The sequence below is a fragment of the Cannabis sativa genome, chromosome 9 (genome assembly GCF_029168945.1).
Source record: "Cannabis sativa cultivar Pink pepper isolate KNU-18-1 chromosome 9, ASM2916894v1, whole genome shotgun sequence".
Classification (NCBI taxonomy): domain Eukaryota; kingdom Viridiplantae; phylum Streptophyta; class Magnoliopsida; order Rosales; family Cannabaceae; genus Cannabis; species Cannabis sativa.
This window is the reverse complement of record NC_083609.1, coordinates 7,892,297-7,910,544: the sequence shown is the minus strand read 5'-3', so window position 1 is coordinate 7,910,544 and position 18,248 is coordinate 7,892,297. Positions and strand designations below refer to the sequence as shown.

The following is an 18,248-nucleotide window of genomic DNA, read 5'->3' as shown; positions in this document are numbered from 1 at the left end:
TTTGAAAAATTCGGTAAACAATATGTATCTTTATTTCTGTAACAAAAAATGAATGAATAAGACATCTTTATTAATTTTTTCATAAAAATAATAAAAAAAAATATCTACAAATATTTATTTTAAAATTAATATATTATTCTTATTATTCATATTTCTACTAATATAATTGTAGAAAATAAATTAATTACGTTAGCATAATAGATTTTTTTTCATGCTAATATTGTTACTTTACTTTATTAATATTTCTTAATTAGAAAATGAAATTAGTTATCTTTTAATAAGATATTATACTTTTTTAATTAATGGCAAAACTGTAATAATGAGAAAATATTATGATCAATGGTTTTATTAAAAAGGGAAATTTGCGGCAAAAGTCCCCAAAAAGTTCACGTTGATACAGATTAGTCCCCAAGCTCCAAAAATAGCGGCAATAGTCCTCAAGGTCACACTTTTTATTTGTCCGTTGGTCTCCAAGTTAACAGATCTGTTAAACCCAATTCAAATGCCACGTGTCGAAATATTATTGGTGGGTATTATTATTTTAATTTTAAAAAATAAAAATAAAAATAAATAAATAAATTTAAAAAAATTCTTTTTTTCTTTTTATTTTTTCTTTTCTTTTCTTTTTTCTTTTTCTTTCTTTTCTTCTTCGTCTTCTTCGTTTTCTTCTTCTTCAACCCAATCCCAACCAGCCACCGGAGCACCACCACGACCCCACGGCCAGCCCTAACCCCACTCCAGCAACCCAAAACTCGAACCACTAAGCACACTACTATTCCCTTTACCCTTTTTCGACTTGCCCTTCTTCTTACCAGCAAAAACAACTTCACGATGATCATCTTCATCATCATTATCAACCTCATCCAGCGTCTTTTCTTCATCATTGCCTTTGGGCTCAGAAGCCTTGGAGCCACCCTTCTTACCCTTCTTCTTCCCAGTAATCACAACCTTCTCTTCCTGAACTTCAGGCTCCTCAGAAACCTTAGTTCCAATAGCGTACTCGTTGTCATCAATAAGCAAACCCTTCTTCTTCGACTTAGCACCACCTTGTGCAGGGTTCTCATCGTCCCGAGCATTGGCCTTCTTCCGACCCATCGACAGATTTCAACGAATTGAGATTCACTCCGTAAAGGAAAACAAAAAACAAAACCTAATTTCAATATCAGAAACTATAATCAAAACCAAAACAATAGCATTCCATGAATCCCATCCAGATCTGCAACAAAACCCATGGGTTGCGTTTGGGTAATCCGACGGCGACGAAGACTTTGTTGAGGTTGTCGAGGTTGAGATCTGACGGTGTACAGCGGAGGATGAACCCTCGGGAGTTGAGGTCTTTGTCGGAGATGGAGTAGCTCTTGTTGAAGGAGAAGGGTTGGGATTAGGATGTGACGGCGGCGACGGTGGTTTTGGGACGGAGTAATGTGGCGGAGGAGGAATGAAGGGCTGGCCGTGGGGTCGTGGTGGTGCTCCGGTGGCTGGTTGGGGTTGGGTTGAAGAAGAAGAAAACGAAGAAGACGAAGAAGAAAAGAAAGAAAAAGAAAAAAAGAAAAGAAAAAAAAAAAGAAAAGAAGAAAAAAAGAATTTTTTTAAAATTATTTATTTATTTTTATTTTTATTTTTTTAAATTAAAATAATAATACCCACCAATAATATTTTGACACGTGGCATTTGAATTGGGTTTAACAGATCTGTTAACTTGGAGACCAACGGACAAATAAAAAGTGTGACCTTGAGGACTATTGCCGCTATTTTTGGAGCTTGGGGACTAATCTGTATCAACGTGAACTTTTTGGGGACTTTTGCCGCAAATTTCCCTATTAAAAATAACATTGCTTAAAAGAAGACACATGTTATTAGAGTGCAATAGAGAGGGCAAAATAGAGGCGGTTCTTTATGAGAAATGTTAAAAGGTGCTTAGCACCCTCTTACGTGTTAAGATCGTTATTGTTGTAATTAAGTAATGAGTTTTATATAGTTTAATAGTATAACTTTTAGAAAGTATCGCTGTAGAAGGTGTCAAGTACCACTAATACCTAATATCAATATATACTCTTTATATATATATTATATATAATTTTTCTTTAAATGATATGAGAAACTATTCTACTATTTTTTTTAGAAAGTTTAATTATAACATCAATTCAATTCACTCAGCACATAATTAATATTTAATAATATAACATACATAATTTTATTATTTTATAAATATATTACTATTAGTCTTGTTAGCTTGGATCACTTGCGATGGAGGCGTTTGATGGTGAGCATTGCTAGCAAGAGAAAGGCGCTTGCGCCGAGGAAGGATAAGACGACTGCAGCGGCTCCTTGGTGGCAAAATTTGTCGAAAACATTGCAAACCTTCTTCCATTGCACATGTGAATTGCCTTGCAATCCAATCAAACCAACGGCTGCTGCGGCTCCATTACTAGAGAAGAGCAATCCTACCATCATCATATCAAAAATGGCGATAACAAAACCTAAGTTACCGCTCTTATCTTTTGCGTGATTCGCGAATGAAAATATTAGAGAAATTAACGCGTAGGAACTTGCTATGGCATTTGCTACCACAAAATACCTGAGAAAAAAAATATTTGAGCTTTATTAATGATAAAAATAAATGTTGCTTCAAAAGTATAATAGAAAGAAAAATATATCCTTTGTCTATTTTATTAATTTGTAATAATTGTTTATGATATATTCTTGTTAATTTATTCTTTCTGTGCATCAGTGATTGTGTAGTATCAGATTTCGTTATAAAATATAATATATATACATTAGTTATACTACTTCATTTTTCTTTTCTTATGTACTATATATTTATATATAGATTACATATAACTTATAAAAACAAAAGTGTATAACATGGTTGGTAGGCTAATTCAAATGGTTATTCTCCATAGTAATAATAATGTTGGGACCCTAATTGTTCTTCATGATGGCCACAACTCCAATGTACTATCGAATTTTAGTTGTTAATTTTAAAGTACTATTGGTATGATTCATTTCAAATTTGATCTCTTATTCTATTTCTATTCTTATATTTTTATCCATTCTAACACCACTTTAAACTATTAGAATGGGTTGGTTTAGTATATGTGAGAAAATTTAGAATGTTGGGAGAAAGGCCCTGGTTTTCAGGTGCTTCGCTTTGTAAATTGAACTTTTAGTAATACAACTTGCTGACTTTTCAATAAGAAAATGATTTTTTTTTAAGCACAATTATAACTTAGTAAAGGTAAATATACAAGAAAAGACTTCAAATGTAGCTAATTATTAATCATGTATATGTATTATATATATATATATACTGAAAAATATAAAAAATTATTTTAAAATTTTAATTTGAAAATTAATAATTTATAAATAAATATATGTCAAATTTAATACATAAACATTGAACATGTATGATAGTTTCAAAAAACTAGACTAGAAGAAGAAAAAGATAAAAAAAAAAAAACTACAGAGAAGAAAATAAAGCATCAGTTAAATAGGCTTGAGAAGTTAGAAATATTCACTATAAGCAAGAAGATGATCGATTGTTTATGTTAACGAATTAATTATTGTGAAGAAACAAAAATATTACTGGCTCTAACAACTCTAAATAATTATTATTATATGTAGAGACTTACATATTTCTTAAGACGTATTATATAATTAATTATAATATATATGTATATAATAGAGATTAAATTTTTTATGATCACATGTGATAGTTATTCTAGTATAGAATAACATATTCGAAATTTAATTTAGTTTATAATATAAGAGATATTTGTTGCACAAGTGTTTTCAAAGTTTTACATTATTTAAGTAGCTACTCAATTAATTTTATAACGAGAAAACTACTCACAGAGTTAATATAACAGTAGGCAGGCACCATTTATTAACTTCATCAGCTTATTGGATCACACGTGTTAGTTCGTGAATGATCCATCTCACAATAATAAATATTTTAAAAATTATTTGTGAGCAATTACGAAGTGACATTTATTATCTTCGATGAATATTGTAGCCTAAAATAGTTATGTTAAGATGGACTAAGTATTAATGAACAGCTTCTTTACTTAGGTTAGATTTTAAAAGTGAGTTCTTCTGGTATCAAATCAAGTATTAAGATCGACTTGTGGAATTATGATTCCAAACTAAGTACAAAATTGGTTGGTGTTAAGTAAGTTTTACCTAATGATCAATATCTTTAAATATATATAAGAACGTAGCATATACGTAATATTATTTAATATTTATGCCTCTCATCTCGATCACAATTATTTATTTCCTCTATCACACGAAAGTGTATAAATGATATATGATTGGTGTCTATAATTTTTCCATGGAAGGAAAGTTATTGATTTGTATAATAATGGACCCGGTTGCACACTAAAGACTACATACAATAATATGCACCATTATTGTTAGTGTGCAATATATTATGCAAATATTGCTATAATGCATACGTGCCACTATATATATTTTTATATATATAAGTAAATATATAGGAAAATTTAATTTTTTCGTTGTTGTAGTTATTGAAAATGTTATATATATGGTTAACTGCATGGAATTTTAACACAAACATAGATAGCTAGCTAGATGTAACCACAGCCGGTCCAAAAGGTATCACAAGCAGATCCCATGTACAGGGCCCACAAAATATGAGCCTAATTTAGTACTCGCATATTTACATCATATATTAATTTTTTTTTTTAAAGTTTGCATTTATACTTTCATTATCTATTTTTTTTTTCTCATTTCTTATATCTCCTTGTATTTTTATTTTCTTAGCTGATTTTTTTTTTGTTTTTTCATTTTTTTTTATATAAGGGTTGACTTTTTTTTTTCTTTCTCTTCTCTCTATTTTTTTTTATTTTTCAATTTATATAATTAAAACTTTGTAATAAGTATATATTTTTATATTTTTTTTAAATACTTTTTCACTCTCTCGTAAAATTTTATTTTATTAAATAAAATACAAACACTTATTATATTTCATTTTCTCTCTTTTACATTTTTTTTTACTATTCACACTCAAATTATTTCATAATATTTTTCTTTAATTAATCAATTTTTATAAAAAATCTTAATTAATTTCTTTTAACCTTATACTTTTGCTCATTTTTTAAACACTATTTCTTTATCTTAGAAAAAAATTAAGAGTGTTCCTCATATATCTTTATCTCTTTTACATGATTAATAAAAATAGTATATATTCTTTTAGATATTTTGTAGTTTATTCAGAGTTGATTTGTGAATTATTTACATAATTTAACAAGGTTGATGTCTTGTTATTTTTCTATTGATTTATAGATGTCTTTTTTTTTTTCTTATATAGTTGATTTTATGTTGTTGTTTATGTGTTTTATAGTTTTTTTTTTCTGTTATTTTTATGTATTTTTTTTATTACAGTTGTTGTTTATTTTATGTGCATTTTTTATAATATAGATTTTTAGTTTGTTCCACACATTCTTTCTAATGTGCATTTGTTTTGTTATTTTTAGTTATTTTTAAGTAATTTTTAGGATATTTTTTTGTTCAACAGTTATTATTTAGTTGTTTTTTAATATTTATATGTATTTTTTTTATAGTATAACAGTTATTTGTTCGACAATTTTTTTCAGTTGTGTGTGTGTTGCTTTATAATTTAGATACATATATTTAGTTTATTTTGACACATTTTATTAAAATACAATGATAAGATTTTTTGTTTTTTTAATTCACACAATGTACAGTAGTAGATATTGAAATATTAATTATATATTACTCATCATATTTTATATCCTATTTTGAAATCATAAGATTTTATTATTTCTATTATTAATGTAATTATTTATTTAATTTTTAAAAAATAAATTATCATTTTAATTGCCACTAACTAGAAAAGAGAAAGATAATGAAAAAATTGAAAGTATGAAATTGTAACAACAAATTTCATGAAAAAAAATAATGTAGTACAAAAAAATAAATCAAGTTGTTAGTAAAAAAAATTCGTAATACAAAAACATATTGGGAGTTGATATCTTTTTGCATATTGTAATTAGGTCATTGTTTTGTTATTTTTTTGTTGCTTTATAGTTATCTTTTTGTTGCTTTGTAGTTATCTTTTTATTATTTTATAGTTATTTTCATGTTGTTTTAGAATTATTTTTAAGTTATTTTTTTTATTTTATTGAAACATAGTATTTTTGTAATTTTGAAACTTTAACACAATATTTTTGAAAATTTGATACAGTAAAAATATAAAAATGACAAAAAAATTAAGTATTTTTGTAAGATCTTTTTTTTTTCTTGAGCCCAAGTTATTCTACTCTATACATTTATAGACACAACTCTTCTAAGATAATTCTAATTTTTTAATAAAAAATATTCAATAAAAGTTCATTTATGCACATGCACACAGCACACAGCACACATGTCTTTCTATCAGAAATATTGCTATCATTACTCCATTAGGTTTTGCAATTCTCATTATTTTAATATTTATTTTCTTTTGGTAAATTTGTTATTTATTTATTTATGTTTTATTTTAAAAACCCCATCATTTTCTTTAAACCTTCCATATTTCATAAGAAGAATTAATTCAATTAAATACATTAGACCATATTTTTCTCGAATTTATGTGTCAAACCTTAGAATTTTTCATCACATATATAGTCTCCAATTTATGCTTTTCATCAAAAAATTAAAAATTAGAATTATTATTGATGGGAGGAAAGAAAAGAAACATTAACAAATACTATCACATACATTCCAATTCTTTTTTCTTTAACAAAAAAAATAAAAGTTAGAGAGTAGTATCATTTTGGATGCTCTAGATAATTTGATTTATATATCCATTAGTCATTATCACATAGATTTCAATTTTCATAATTATTTCGTTAACTTTCTTAATCAATGAAATTAATTTTTCTTTAGTAGACTGTACTTAATTTTGTAAACTAAGTAATCTTAACATGAAAATATTTGAAAGATATTATTTATACTTTGCATTTTGTTTTGTTAAAGTCCAGTTTTAAAATTAAAGCACAACCTCCAAAATATTTAAAAAACCTTTGATATAACATTAATAAATATTCAACAAACTCAAACCCAAGCCCATGCAAATTTATAAAGACTAAATACATAAAATACTATTTTTTTAAAAGAATTTTATATATGTATGTTCAATTTTTTTACACTTTTACAGTTTTATATAAAAATAACACAAAATTATAAGAAAAATATATAAAAATAACAACAAAAAAACATCAAAATAATATATAAATAACAAAAAATTAATAAAAATATAACATAAAAATATATGAAAAGATCATATTTTATGTAAATAAAATTATGAAAAACGTAAAAATATTTAAAATTATGTACAATTATATATGAATTAGCCATGCATTAAATGTTAAGATGTTGTATAAAAATGTTAAGTGATGAGTACTAGATCTAGGGCCGGAATCAGGAAGTTTTTGTAAGGAGGGCCAAAGTGCAAAAAGAAAAATAATTTGAATTTTTAATGAAAAATTAATAAAAGTACAAAATTATAACTAAAAAAATTGAAAAAAGAAACCCTCGTATGGAGGGTGTATAGCTCCGTCCCTAACTAGATCATCACCGAAAAAATCAATAAAACTATGTATAAAAATATAAAATTATTGGTAAGCCTTGATCATGATTAGAAGTATCGTAGCATAAATAATTATTCAGAACAAATTATGCATAAAATTATATAGGCAAGACAAGTATATAAAACCATATATTAATATATAGATACATAGAAGGGAATGGAAGTACTCACGTAAAGGCAGATAAGTAATGCCACTTGGCAGTAGCAGGAATGGTGATTGGTGGAAGAGAATCGACAACAGTGATGGAAACCATTTTGGTCTGTTTATCAACTCCAATAATAACAGCTGCTGATATTGTAAGTGCAAAAGCTATAATCCTTACAAAAAAACCAAAACCCAAACCCAAACCTTCTCCTTCTTTCCTATCCGAATTACTCTCTACTTTCTCCATTATTATATATATATATTATTCTCTCTCTCTGTATGTGTGTTTATTATATAGGAGGAAGATGGAGCTAGAGAATATATATATGTACATATACTTTTGAGTGATCGAGGAATGAGAAAGGGTTTAAATATATATATAGAGAGGTGTTGAATTAATGTAGCTAATTATTAGTGATGACAAATACAGTTAAGGCTGTGAGGTGGCTAGTGAGAGGAGGTCCACGGAATCCATTGCTCTACTATACTATTACTAGCAATATTTAATGAGGCATATGCATCTCATTCACTTTAATTTTTCAAAACTACATATTCATTTATCATCATTATTAATAATAGAGTAGTATTCAACAATTAAATATACAAGCTGTTGCCTAACCTTATTTATCTTTATAATTATTGATTACTACTCATGGTTTCAATGCCATTAAGAAAAATTTCTACTAGAGCATATGTGCTATTCAAAAATTACTAGTGGATTTAGATTTGAGAATTATTATAGATTATTCATGAGCAAAATGAAAAAAATTGGGGGAAGAAGGACCACGGATAGTGAATGGGAAGATCGAAAGGTTGAAAGAAAAAAATGTTTGGTTAGCTAGACACATGGAATTAATTAATATTTTATTCGAACAAATATAAAATTAGAATTGTGGTTTTATGTCTATTACGAGTTCTTCCTCTTGAGTTGAGACAAATCATTCAAATAGATCGATGGTCTATAGAAGAATTGTATATCAGAACAATACTCTTATCGATTTATTAACAACAAATAGGTCTACGCCAAGAGAATTAGTAACATGTCAGGAGAAATTGTGGATACCTTTCTTGATAATGAAATTTGTGAACAACCAAAATGAGACGGTCATAATAAAGTTTACAAATCCTTTTTGGATATAATTGATGACAAAAAGGAAAGATTTCGTGCATGTATTTTAATAACTATTATACAAAATTGTTAATTGCTAATAAAATTTCATCTAATCTCATGATAGTGTTGGGTACTATTAGAGGCTAGCTAATAACTATTTTTCTTATGTATTATTTAGGATTCAAAGATTATCAGAAAAAAAAAATAGTCAACTAAACATGTGTGTACGTACGTAATTAATTATTTGAATTTTGTTTTCAACACTCTAAATTATTTGAAAATTTTCAAAAACAAATGAGATACTTCTTTTTTTTTCATTATTTTTTTAAAGGATAACAATTTTACTATGAAAGAGGTAAAATCTACCCAAAGGGTTAACAACATACATTTAGTATTCTTAACATTGCATATCAGCTTTTACCGAGTTTTCAAAAATTGATTATAAAATAAATAGAGCTTAAGAAATCAACAAAACAAAGAAGAAGAAAACTAAGATTTTTACATGATTGGGACATTAGTGAGTCTTAGTCCACAAGTCAATATAATTAGCTGAAAAGCTTTGATGTATTACACAAGGATAATGTTCTTACTTGAGCTTATAAGAAACCTAATTTCAATATTAGTGTCTGAATCACGATTTTCTAACCCTTTGAATGAATATATAATCTCCTATTTATAGGCTAGGGTTTAGACTGTTAGGATTTTCTTACGAATCTAGACCCACTAATAGGGTAAATACATTTAATATTAACTTTGGATAAATTAGGAAAGACCCAATTTATAAGATTACATCATCCACAATCATGGGGTCCATTTAATTTTGACAATTGTTGCGCGCTGCCAGATTCATACAATGAATGTCGTAGGATATGGTGCAAGGTAAATCCATAATTTAGTGGGTTCCTGTATCGGAGGATCTCCACCTAAGCCTTTGTTTCTGGATGTCTTTTAGATAATCCTTATGGGAATACCTCGTGAGGGTATTCAGATATGTAATTTTAGGCCTTCTTCTGGCTGAAAACCCTCCTTAGACTTAGACGGTCCGTCCTTATAATGGATGAATTTAATATATTACTGAACACAAAGCCACAGACCGATTCCCTTAGTGGGCTGACCCACTCATTTGGGCTCGAGATTGGGCCTTCTTGAAGTGGGACAAATCTTAGAAGTACACATGTCATCTTTTCGAAAAGATGGATAACATTTACACCCAAGCCTTTAGGCTCGAGAGTTGTGGAGGTGTGCAGCTTCACTTTCGGATTCATTGTGGTACATGGAACCATGTATACTTTTAGGCTTCTGGAATTTCAAGGTATCAGGTCGTGAATACTGATAAACCTGTGTTTTTTCCATGTGGAATACATGTGGCATTAGCTTCTTGGTCCGTGTGGTCTACACGTCTTGGAAAGCAAATGCCACATGTTTGGGTCTGCGAGATGACAACGTCTGATCACACTAGCAAGTTTCTCGAGGTAAATATCATCATTATTTTGCCTCGATTCCACATAAGGCATTAAATGAAACGTCCCCTTCGCATGCCTTAATTGTTGGATCGTGTTTGTGTTTTTATTGGAATATGGTCTAGATCATTGAATCTGAAGCACACGAATCCCCTATGTATAAATAGAATTGAGGTTAAACAGTTACCACTTTTTACCATTTTGAATTTTTGAGCTCCAACTTTTCCAATAGATAAAACTTTACCCAAAGCCCTAATTTTTCTGTGAATGTTCAAAAGCTGACGAGATCTATAACCATCTCCTTCGATTACGTTCAAGATTATTGCCCAACGCACCCCTAGTCGTCAAAATAGATTCTTTAAAGCCCACTTCATCGTCGAACTTTCAGGCTGACATCAACGAGTTTAGAGAGTGACTTAAAGCTTTATAGGGGAGGCTTAAGCGTATTGATTGTATACCTGCTATTACACCTTCATTATCCATATGGAAGTACTTCTGTCCAGAGAGGTTGAAGCATGACAACCAAAGATTAGCTCCAACACCCTCACCTTCCATACGTAAGTATTTTACTCTGCACATTTTTGATCCATAATGGTGTGGTTAGGTCTTATGTAGGGTTGATTATGGATCTATCATATTGCTTAGAATTTTTAGCCCCTTTATAGTTTGCATGTATTGTTTTATCTGTGGTAGCATTTATGGAAAAATCTCGTTAAAGGAACTTCACATTGATGAAGATAGAAACATTTGATTATTATTTCTTCGTTGTAGAATAATTTAGGTTATATGAATAGTGCCTTTTTCTGCTTAAAATTATTGTCAATTTTTTTAACTCAACAGAGTGTGAATTGTTGTGCTAAATTCTTTCGTTCGGAATCCGTATGGTGCCAGATGAATTACTTAAAGATCCTTTTCTCCATTTCTCTAGTGTTCCTAATCTAATCATCCAAGTGTAATGTTTTCCTGAGGACATTACTCCCGGTTGTAGGTTTCGATTGGAATCTCTCCAAGCAATTATAAGGGAGGACTCTCCCGTACTGTTGTTGTATTTGTTAGTGTGGGATACTAGCTGCTTGGCTTCTAATTTTGTTCCAACATCTGATATGGCCAACATAACCCAATCTTCGGAGAAAGCGATGGTTGACCACGAAGGAGGCATGGTTTGGGAAGAAAGAGTTTCAGAACCGGTAACAGCAACCAATCCATCTCTCTTGGAGATGGATTATTATACTAATAAGTTCCACAATTCTTGGATTTTTTTTTGGAACAGACTTTCGTTGTAGGGGGAGTCTCCATGCTCTTGTATAGATAGTTTCGGTATTTAGAGCTGGAATCATGTCGAAGTCAGAGCACACCTTTCAATTCGAAGTTACTTTGCTCATTTCTGTGCGAAGGTGGGTGTGGCTCTATTTCAACTCATTCTGCGGGTGTACAAACTATTGGCAGAATGGTACGTGTTTTGCAAGGACTAGTTAGTAATAGTCTCGTCTCCTAATGAAATCCTTTACTTTTACCAGTTAGATTCGAATCCCATGCGGAAGGACAAAACTAAAGTTAGCTTATACTTGCTGAAGAAGCGATCTGACGTGGTATGTCCAACCAGTACATGTAAATAAACTCACGACTTCCGAGAATTTCGGTTCCTCACTTCCAGATTTCCATTAAAAAGTTATTCGTCTCTTTTGTTGGAATTTTGTGTTGTGTGTGAGCACTAAACAATTTTCCATCCTTCAAAATTCATACTTTTAATTTTGTATGAAGATTAAGCAATTTGTTATAACCTCTCACTATCGATTTCATGTGAATTGTACATCCCAAAATATAGTGTTTACTTTTGTTGTGACAATTTTTCTTCATAAGATCTTAAGCTTTGAAAATAAATCATAAAAGATTAATTTTCACACTAACTCAATTTTCTCACTAATTTTGATACCAATCATATTAAAATTAAACACTAATTTAGACATCAAACATATATAAATTATACACCAATTATTAGACACCAAACATGCCTAAATATCACATTAAACTAATTTAGACACTAAATATGTACAAGTTACACTTTATTTTAAGACACCAAACATGTCTCAAATGTACATATTTTTAGTTTTAGACACCAAACTTATCTAAAATTCTCACATTGCAGTATCACCCCGCACTTTCACATTTCATTATCAAGATATCCTTTTGTATCTTTATTAAAAACATAGAAGACCAATTTGTCTCTATAGCCCTTTTAATTTCTTCCAAGAAATTATTTTCAACAAATTTTGACACCAAATATGTCAAAATTTTTTATATATGCACATAGCCAAAATTGATTTAGAAATTTCAATTCAAAATCAAATAACTTCATCAATAATATTTCAACTCATTTTGATTAAATTTGTATCTCACCCCTACATTTCTACTATTAAATGAATTTTCAATTTCACTCTAAAATAAAATATGTAACTCTCATAAGTTATGCATACATCGAGAGACTGAGACCTGCTCGAGGCTCAAAGTGTGTAAAAGGCATGTTGCCTGAGAGAGACATGCTTTTTGTGAGCAGCCTACTGCCTACAAGAGGCATATTGCTTGGGAGTTGCCTACCCCATGCAAAAGGCATGCTGCCTGCTGCTTGCGAAAAGGCCTGCTCTCTACGAGGGGCATGCTGCTTGCGAGAGGCATGATGTCTGCGAGTGGCATGTTGCCTGCGAGATAGATGCATGAGGCCTACGAGTGGCCTCAACGATTGGGCATGTTGTCAAACGATCCCACTATGGACAATTCATGGAGTGAGCTTCATCATCCCCTCGAATTAGCCTGGACAAATCCTGAGTTAAAAGGGCTAATTTTTGAGATTAACACTTGCAAGTAAACAAGCTTCACGAAATGCTTGCCTTCATGCAAGCACTTCATGACTTGATTAATCTCAAAACATAGGCCTGTTAATTTTCAAGGTTAATATAGATAACAAAAGTAAACATAGAAATTTATTAATTTTCTTAATAATACTATTTATGTATAATACCCATTAAAAATACATTGTACTAAATTTATGAGTGTCTTACCCAAAAACAACAACAATTTATGAGTGTCTTAATTACTATTATTTTTTTTTTTTGAAGGGAAATTAATATAATTTAAGCGCATCTCCAACTGTACCAAGTAATTATTATAAAATTGGGATCTTTAGCTGAACAGAAATACAGTTGAGTGGATCTTGCCATTAAAGATCGATCTTGACAATGCTCATACATTATTTTTCTTAGTTTCTCTTTTATTAATGATCGGTCCCTTTAATTGATCCAAATATAATATTCAATTTTATCATAATTTATGGCTATGATCTATTTATATAGTCCCTTTGATCATGATTGTCACAGATTTAAATTACATACACCATTTATATACAAATGACCACTCTTATATTTATTACACATATTCATAAATTAATAGAGAAAATACCACAGAATAAATAAAAATAATTAAAATTAATATTTGTAATATATTGTTTACTAAAATTATTTGAAAATTGAGTGATAGTGTAATTTAACTTGTTTACATTGTCAGGAAATATAATCGGAATACTTAAATTAATTATTTTTTTTTCTTTTTGAGTTAAACTATAATATATGATAGTTATGTTATAAGAAATATTTTTTAAAAAAACAAATTTGCATTATATATTTAATATTAAAAAATAAAATAAAATAAATAAAAATTATTACCCTTAATGACATTCTTTAAAAAAATTGGTGGGAGACACTATTGACATGACAGTGGCATTTGTGCGTGTGTTGTTGGTTTTGAGAAGGACAATATCAGTGTAGTGGGTGTTGAATAAAAAGATGGTTTCTTTTTTGCCGTGAGCCTCTCTGTGGTCTGACACATGAAACAAACGGCCTAAATTCTCGAGATCGTGTCAAAAATATGCCATGTGGGTCGCCTTCCGCGATCCTAGTTTTTACTGGACGCCGTTTTACATTTTGTTCCAGAAGTTTCGTACAAGCATTCCCTCTTAATTTACATCTACTCGCTTTTTACAAGATCGTAGGTCAATCCGACTTCAGTTCTCTAGGTTACCCGCTAGAAGACATCTTTGGTGGATCCAGCTTTAGGTTTCTAGCCTTCTGCAATCCTAGTTTTTGCTGGACGTCGTTTCACATTTTGTTCCAAAAGTTTCTTACAAGCATTCTCTCTTAATTTACATTTGCTCGCTTTTTACAAGATCGTAGGTCAATCCGACTTCAGTTCTCTGGGTTACTCGCTAGAATACATCTTTGGTGGATCCAGTTTTAGGTTTCTAGCTTGGGATAAGTTGAAAAATACCTCTTTTTTGTATCCATAATCAAAAATACCCTCATATATATTATTTTTTTTATTAAAATATATTTACTTTTTTGAGAGGATTGCCTAATATACCATTAAGTCTAGCATATAATTTACATAACTTAAGGGATCTAATGGGGACATCATCCATAAAAGTGAATACATCTAAAAAAATATAAAAATAGAGATAAAAATTAAAACAAATAAAACAAAATAGGTATATGTTGACCGAGATTTTTGGCAACTATTAAAATATGATTATAGTAAAGAGCTGTAAGAAAGCGAGATGAGGATTTTTTACGTGGTTGGGGCATTAATGAGCCTTAGTCCACGAGTCTTTGTTATTAATGGATGTGTTTAATACAGATTCCACTCTTGAGAGAATGTTTTTCTCATAAATACAGAGAATGTTCTTGGTGAGTATTTTCTCTTCTTGCTCTTATGCAACCCAAGATTCTCGACCCCATTAAATGAGCTTTGAGGGGGTATTTATAGTGTTTTGGTGGGGTGATCCCTAGGATTGTTCTTACACACGTATCTGCAAATATCCATAAAGTTGGGTATTTCCAATGAATATACCATGGGTGATGCATGGTCAAATCCCTAGGTGCTGTAGGGTTTTTATGAGGAATGTCCTTTTTGCCTTGTGATTGACGTGACTCTTCGCAGAGTAGCCGTCGCTAGACTTAAATGATCATTACTGTAGCGCTGCTGTTTGGGGGTTGTGCCGTCAGACTTTATTGCGTGTTACAGTCCCAACACGCTTCCTCCCATGCGGCATTAAATGCGACTTGATTGCTCAGGAGAGGCCTGACACATCCCGGAGAGGCTTCATGCTACGCGAGCTTCCGGGAGCACCTTGCACTCCGGGTGCCTCCTCCGGGACCTATGCCCAGGGTGCTTCCTTGTGGCATATAAAGACTTATCAAATATTTACAAGTTATCTGATCCACGTGTCCCTTTCCGACTGGTCCACGTATATTGGGCGAATTCAGGGGCAACATCTACCCCCCAAGCCTTGTTTACTTGGAAAAATAAATCAAGGCTTGCTTAAGTGCCTCCGGTTGACTCCTCGTTTCCCTGGCTCAAGCCCAGAGCGCGTGAGGGCACATTTAATGATGATATTTAATGCAGCGATTCGCTTTTTGCAGGGATGTCTCCGGCCGCCTCCTCGGTTTCCCGACACGAGCTTGGGGCGCGTAAAAGCGTGTCTAATGATGGCATTAAATGCAGCGATTCGCTTTTTGCAGAGGTCGATTCGTTTCACGCCCCTTGATTGATGCGGCGCATTAATGGTGTCAGACGGATACTCAAACGTTTCCACCGCCTTTATGGCAGCTTGATCTGATCCGTTGATTTTCGGGAATTCGAATCGTGCATCTCCCCCACCGTACGATTGGTAGGTGGTGACGCCTGTTCCTCATGCACTTTTGCCTATAAAAGCCACCATCTTTCCTTCAGTTTGGTTACTTTCCATTCCTTGCCATTTTTGCTCGAATTTCCTAGAGAGAAAATTCTTCAAAACAGCACGAACTGTCTTAGCACTTAGACATTTCTTCCAGTTTTCCAGTGTTTGCTTTCAACAGTTCTTCTCAACTTTTACTCGACCACATTCAGGACCCCCAGTTCAACGATTTACTGTAAGTTTCTTGCATCCTTAGATAACATGCTTTTACTTGCTTCGTTCGTTTTCCTGGGTTCGTACCTTGAGATTTCTGGGTATGCGAGTGTCTAAGTTCTTTGGGTGTTCTGTTTTATGTCCGCCGCTTTAGTTGTAGGATCGCCATTATCATGCCTCTGTTATAATGTGCATTTTTGTTGAAGAGAGCCATGTGTTCTTCGTTCAACAGTTGCTTAGGGCATAGAATGGTTTTTTTTTTACTCTGTAAAACCACTTTCTGCGATTTCACTGCACCCGACACTTGTTCAGGGAATCTTTCTAGGGTTTCCCATGTGACACGTGTCCGGAGGGGGCCTCTTTCCAGCGGTTAGGGGACCCCCACTCCCTTTTTCTTGACTTAGGGTTTGGTATGGGACCTAACTGCTGGAATTTTCTTTTTCCCTTTTTGTCTTTCGCAGAACACAAAATGTCTGCTTCTGGTTCGAAATCTTCGAAGAAGAGTGGAAAAGACATGGCCACGTTGGAGGAGGTTTCCCTGGGGCCTGTTGCCGCAATAGGGGTACAAATCCCGTGCGACCGGGTGGGAAGCGGCTGAGCTTCGATCCACCCTGACTTGTCCTCACCAGCTGGAGAATATTATAGAAGTCGCTGGGATCAAACCTTCCACTTCAGGGACCTATCACCGGCCTCCTCGCGACTCGGAGACGCCTAATCACAACTATGACGGCTTCGGGGCTTGGAGCCAGACTCATTTGATGGTCGGTGCCATGCTCCCGCTTCAAGATTATTTTGTTAATTTCCTTGTATTTGTCGGCCTTGCGCCATACCAACTCATTCCTCAAGCTTACCGCCTGCTCTCAGGCTTATTTATTTTTTATACCGCCCGCGGCTGGGGGTCTCCCAGCCCGGCAGAAATTTTGTATTTTTACGAACTTGTATCCGTCCCCAAGAAAGGGGACAAACTTAAGGACGGTTTTTATGGGTTCCGGATCCATCCTGCTAACGAGGGGGTGGTTCCGTATAATAGGCAGACTCACGTTAAGGAGTATCGCCATCGCTTTTTCTTCTCCTCCGGGTTCAGGGCTGTGGACCACCCGGAGCTCCTCACGGAGTGGGTGCGGATCCCACCTTACCAACGGACGCCCCCTACTCAGGCTTTCCTCCGAAGGGCCCAAGCCTTTGCTTCCTACGACCGCGCCGATCTCGACGTTGGGGGCTTAGTCACCACGGAGAATTGTAGGAAGGCCAAACTTATCCTTCCTCACCAATCCGTGGAGGACTCCAACCTCTCCCGGGTCATCTGCCCCAATGTGAGGGCACCGGTTGCGGAGAAGGCCTTCCGGGATGAGCTCATTGCCACGGCAGAGAAAAAATACCAAGATTATCTCTACCGGAAGGCCCAGGAGAAAGCATACTCTCAGGCCCAGGCCGCCTCTGGGAGAGGACTTCGCGTGGGGAGTCCGGTGGTGCGACGGAGCCAAGCCATTGCCGGGAAGTCCGAGGCTAAATTTTTTGACAAGATTCTTCAAGAAGAGATTGGGGATCGCCCTGCCCGGAGGACCCTTCGCATTGAAGATTCTTCCGAGAAGCAAACTTCCCGGCCACAGCCTTCGGTCCCCGAACCAAACTCGGGGGCTCCTGGTGCTAGCACCTCCGGTGCCGGCGGTAAGTCTCCCTTGATAATTCGTTATGTTCCTTCCGTTGATGAATACACCAGTCGTAGGCCCGTAGGGTTCGACGAGCGTCTTCGTAGATTTAAGATGCCGTCGACCCGGTGGGGGGATCGTTTGAAGGAATTTTATTTTTCGAACCTAGGAGATTACCTAGGTCGGTCCCGGATGGGCTCCGGCCCTCCGGAACCTATTCCCTTAGATCCTTCAGCTTACATAACGTCCAGCTGGTTCCGGCCCTCGGATAGTTATCTCGGAGATGACGCCACCAGCATTAAAGTTCAGGACTTTGCTAGGGCTGAATTAGAA

At 33.2% G+C, this 18,248-nt stretch overlaps 1 protein-coding gene across 1 annotated transcript; it reads right to left on the bottom strand.

Moving 5' to 3' along the window:
- Positions 1–2,095: 2,095 nt before the first annotated feature.
- LOC115721784 (CASP-like protein 1E1) lies at positions 2,096–8,105 on the bottom strand. The gene is made up of 2 exons (XM_030650861.2): positions 7,787–8,105; positions 2,096–2,578 (listed from the first exon to the last, which is right to left on the bottom strand). The coding sequence occupies exons 1-2, from the start codon at positions 8,005–8,007 to the stop codon at positions 2,239–2,241; spliced, it is 561 nt and encodes a 186-aa protein (XP_030506721.2). The 5' UTR covers positions 8,008–8,105; the 3' UTR covers positions 2,096–2,238.
- Positions 8,106–18,248: the final 10,143 nt, after the last annotated feature.

Excerpts from the sequence above, each read along its gene's own strand:
- LOC115721784 (XM_030650861.2), bottom strand. The coding sequence starts at position 8,007 with ATGGAGAAAGTAGAGAGTAATTCGGATAGGAAAGAAGGAGAAGGTTTG. Across the intron at positions 2,579-7,786 it reads CATTACTTATCTGCCTTTAC|GTATTTTGTGGTAGCAAATG; the intron begins GTGAGTACTTCC and ends TTTTTTTCTCAG.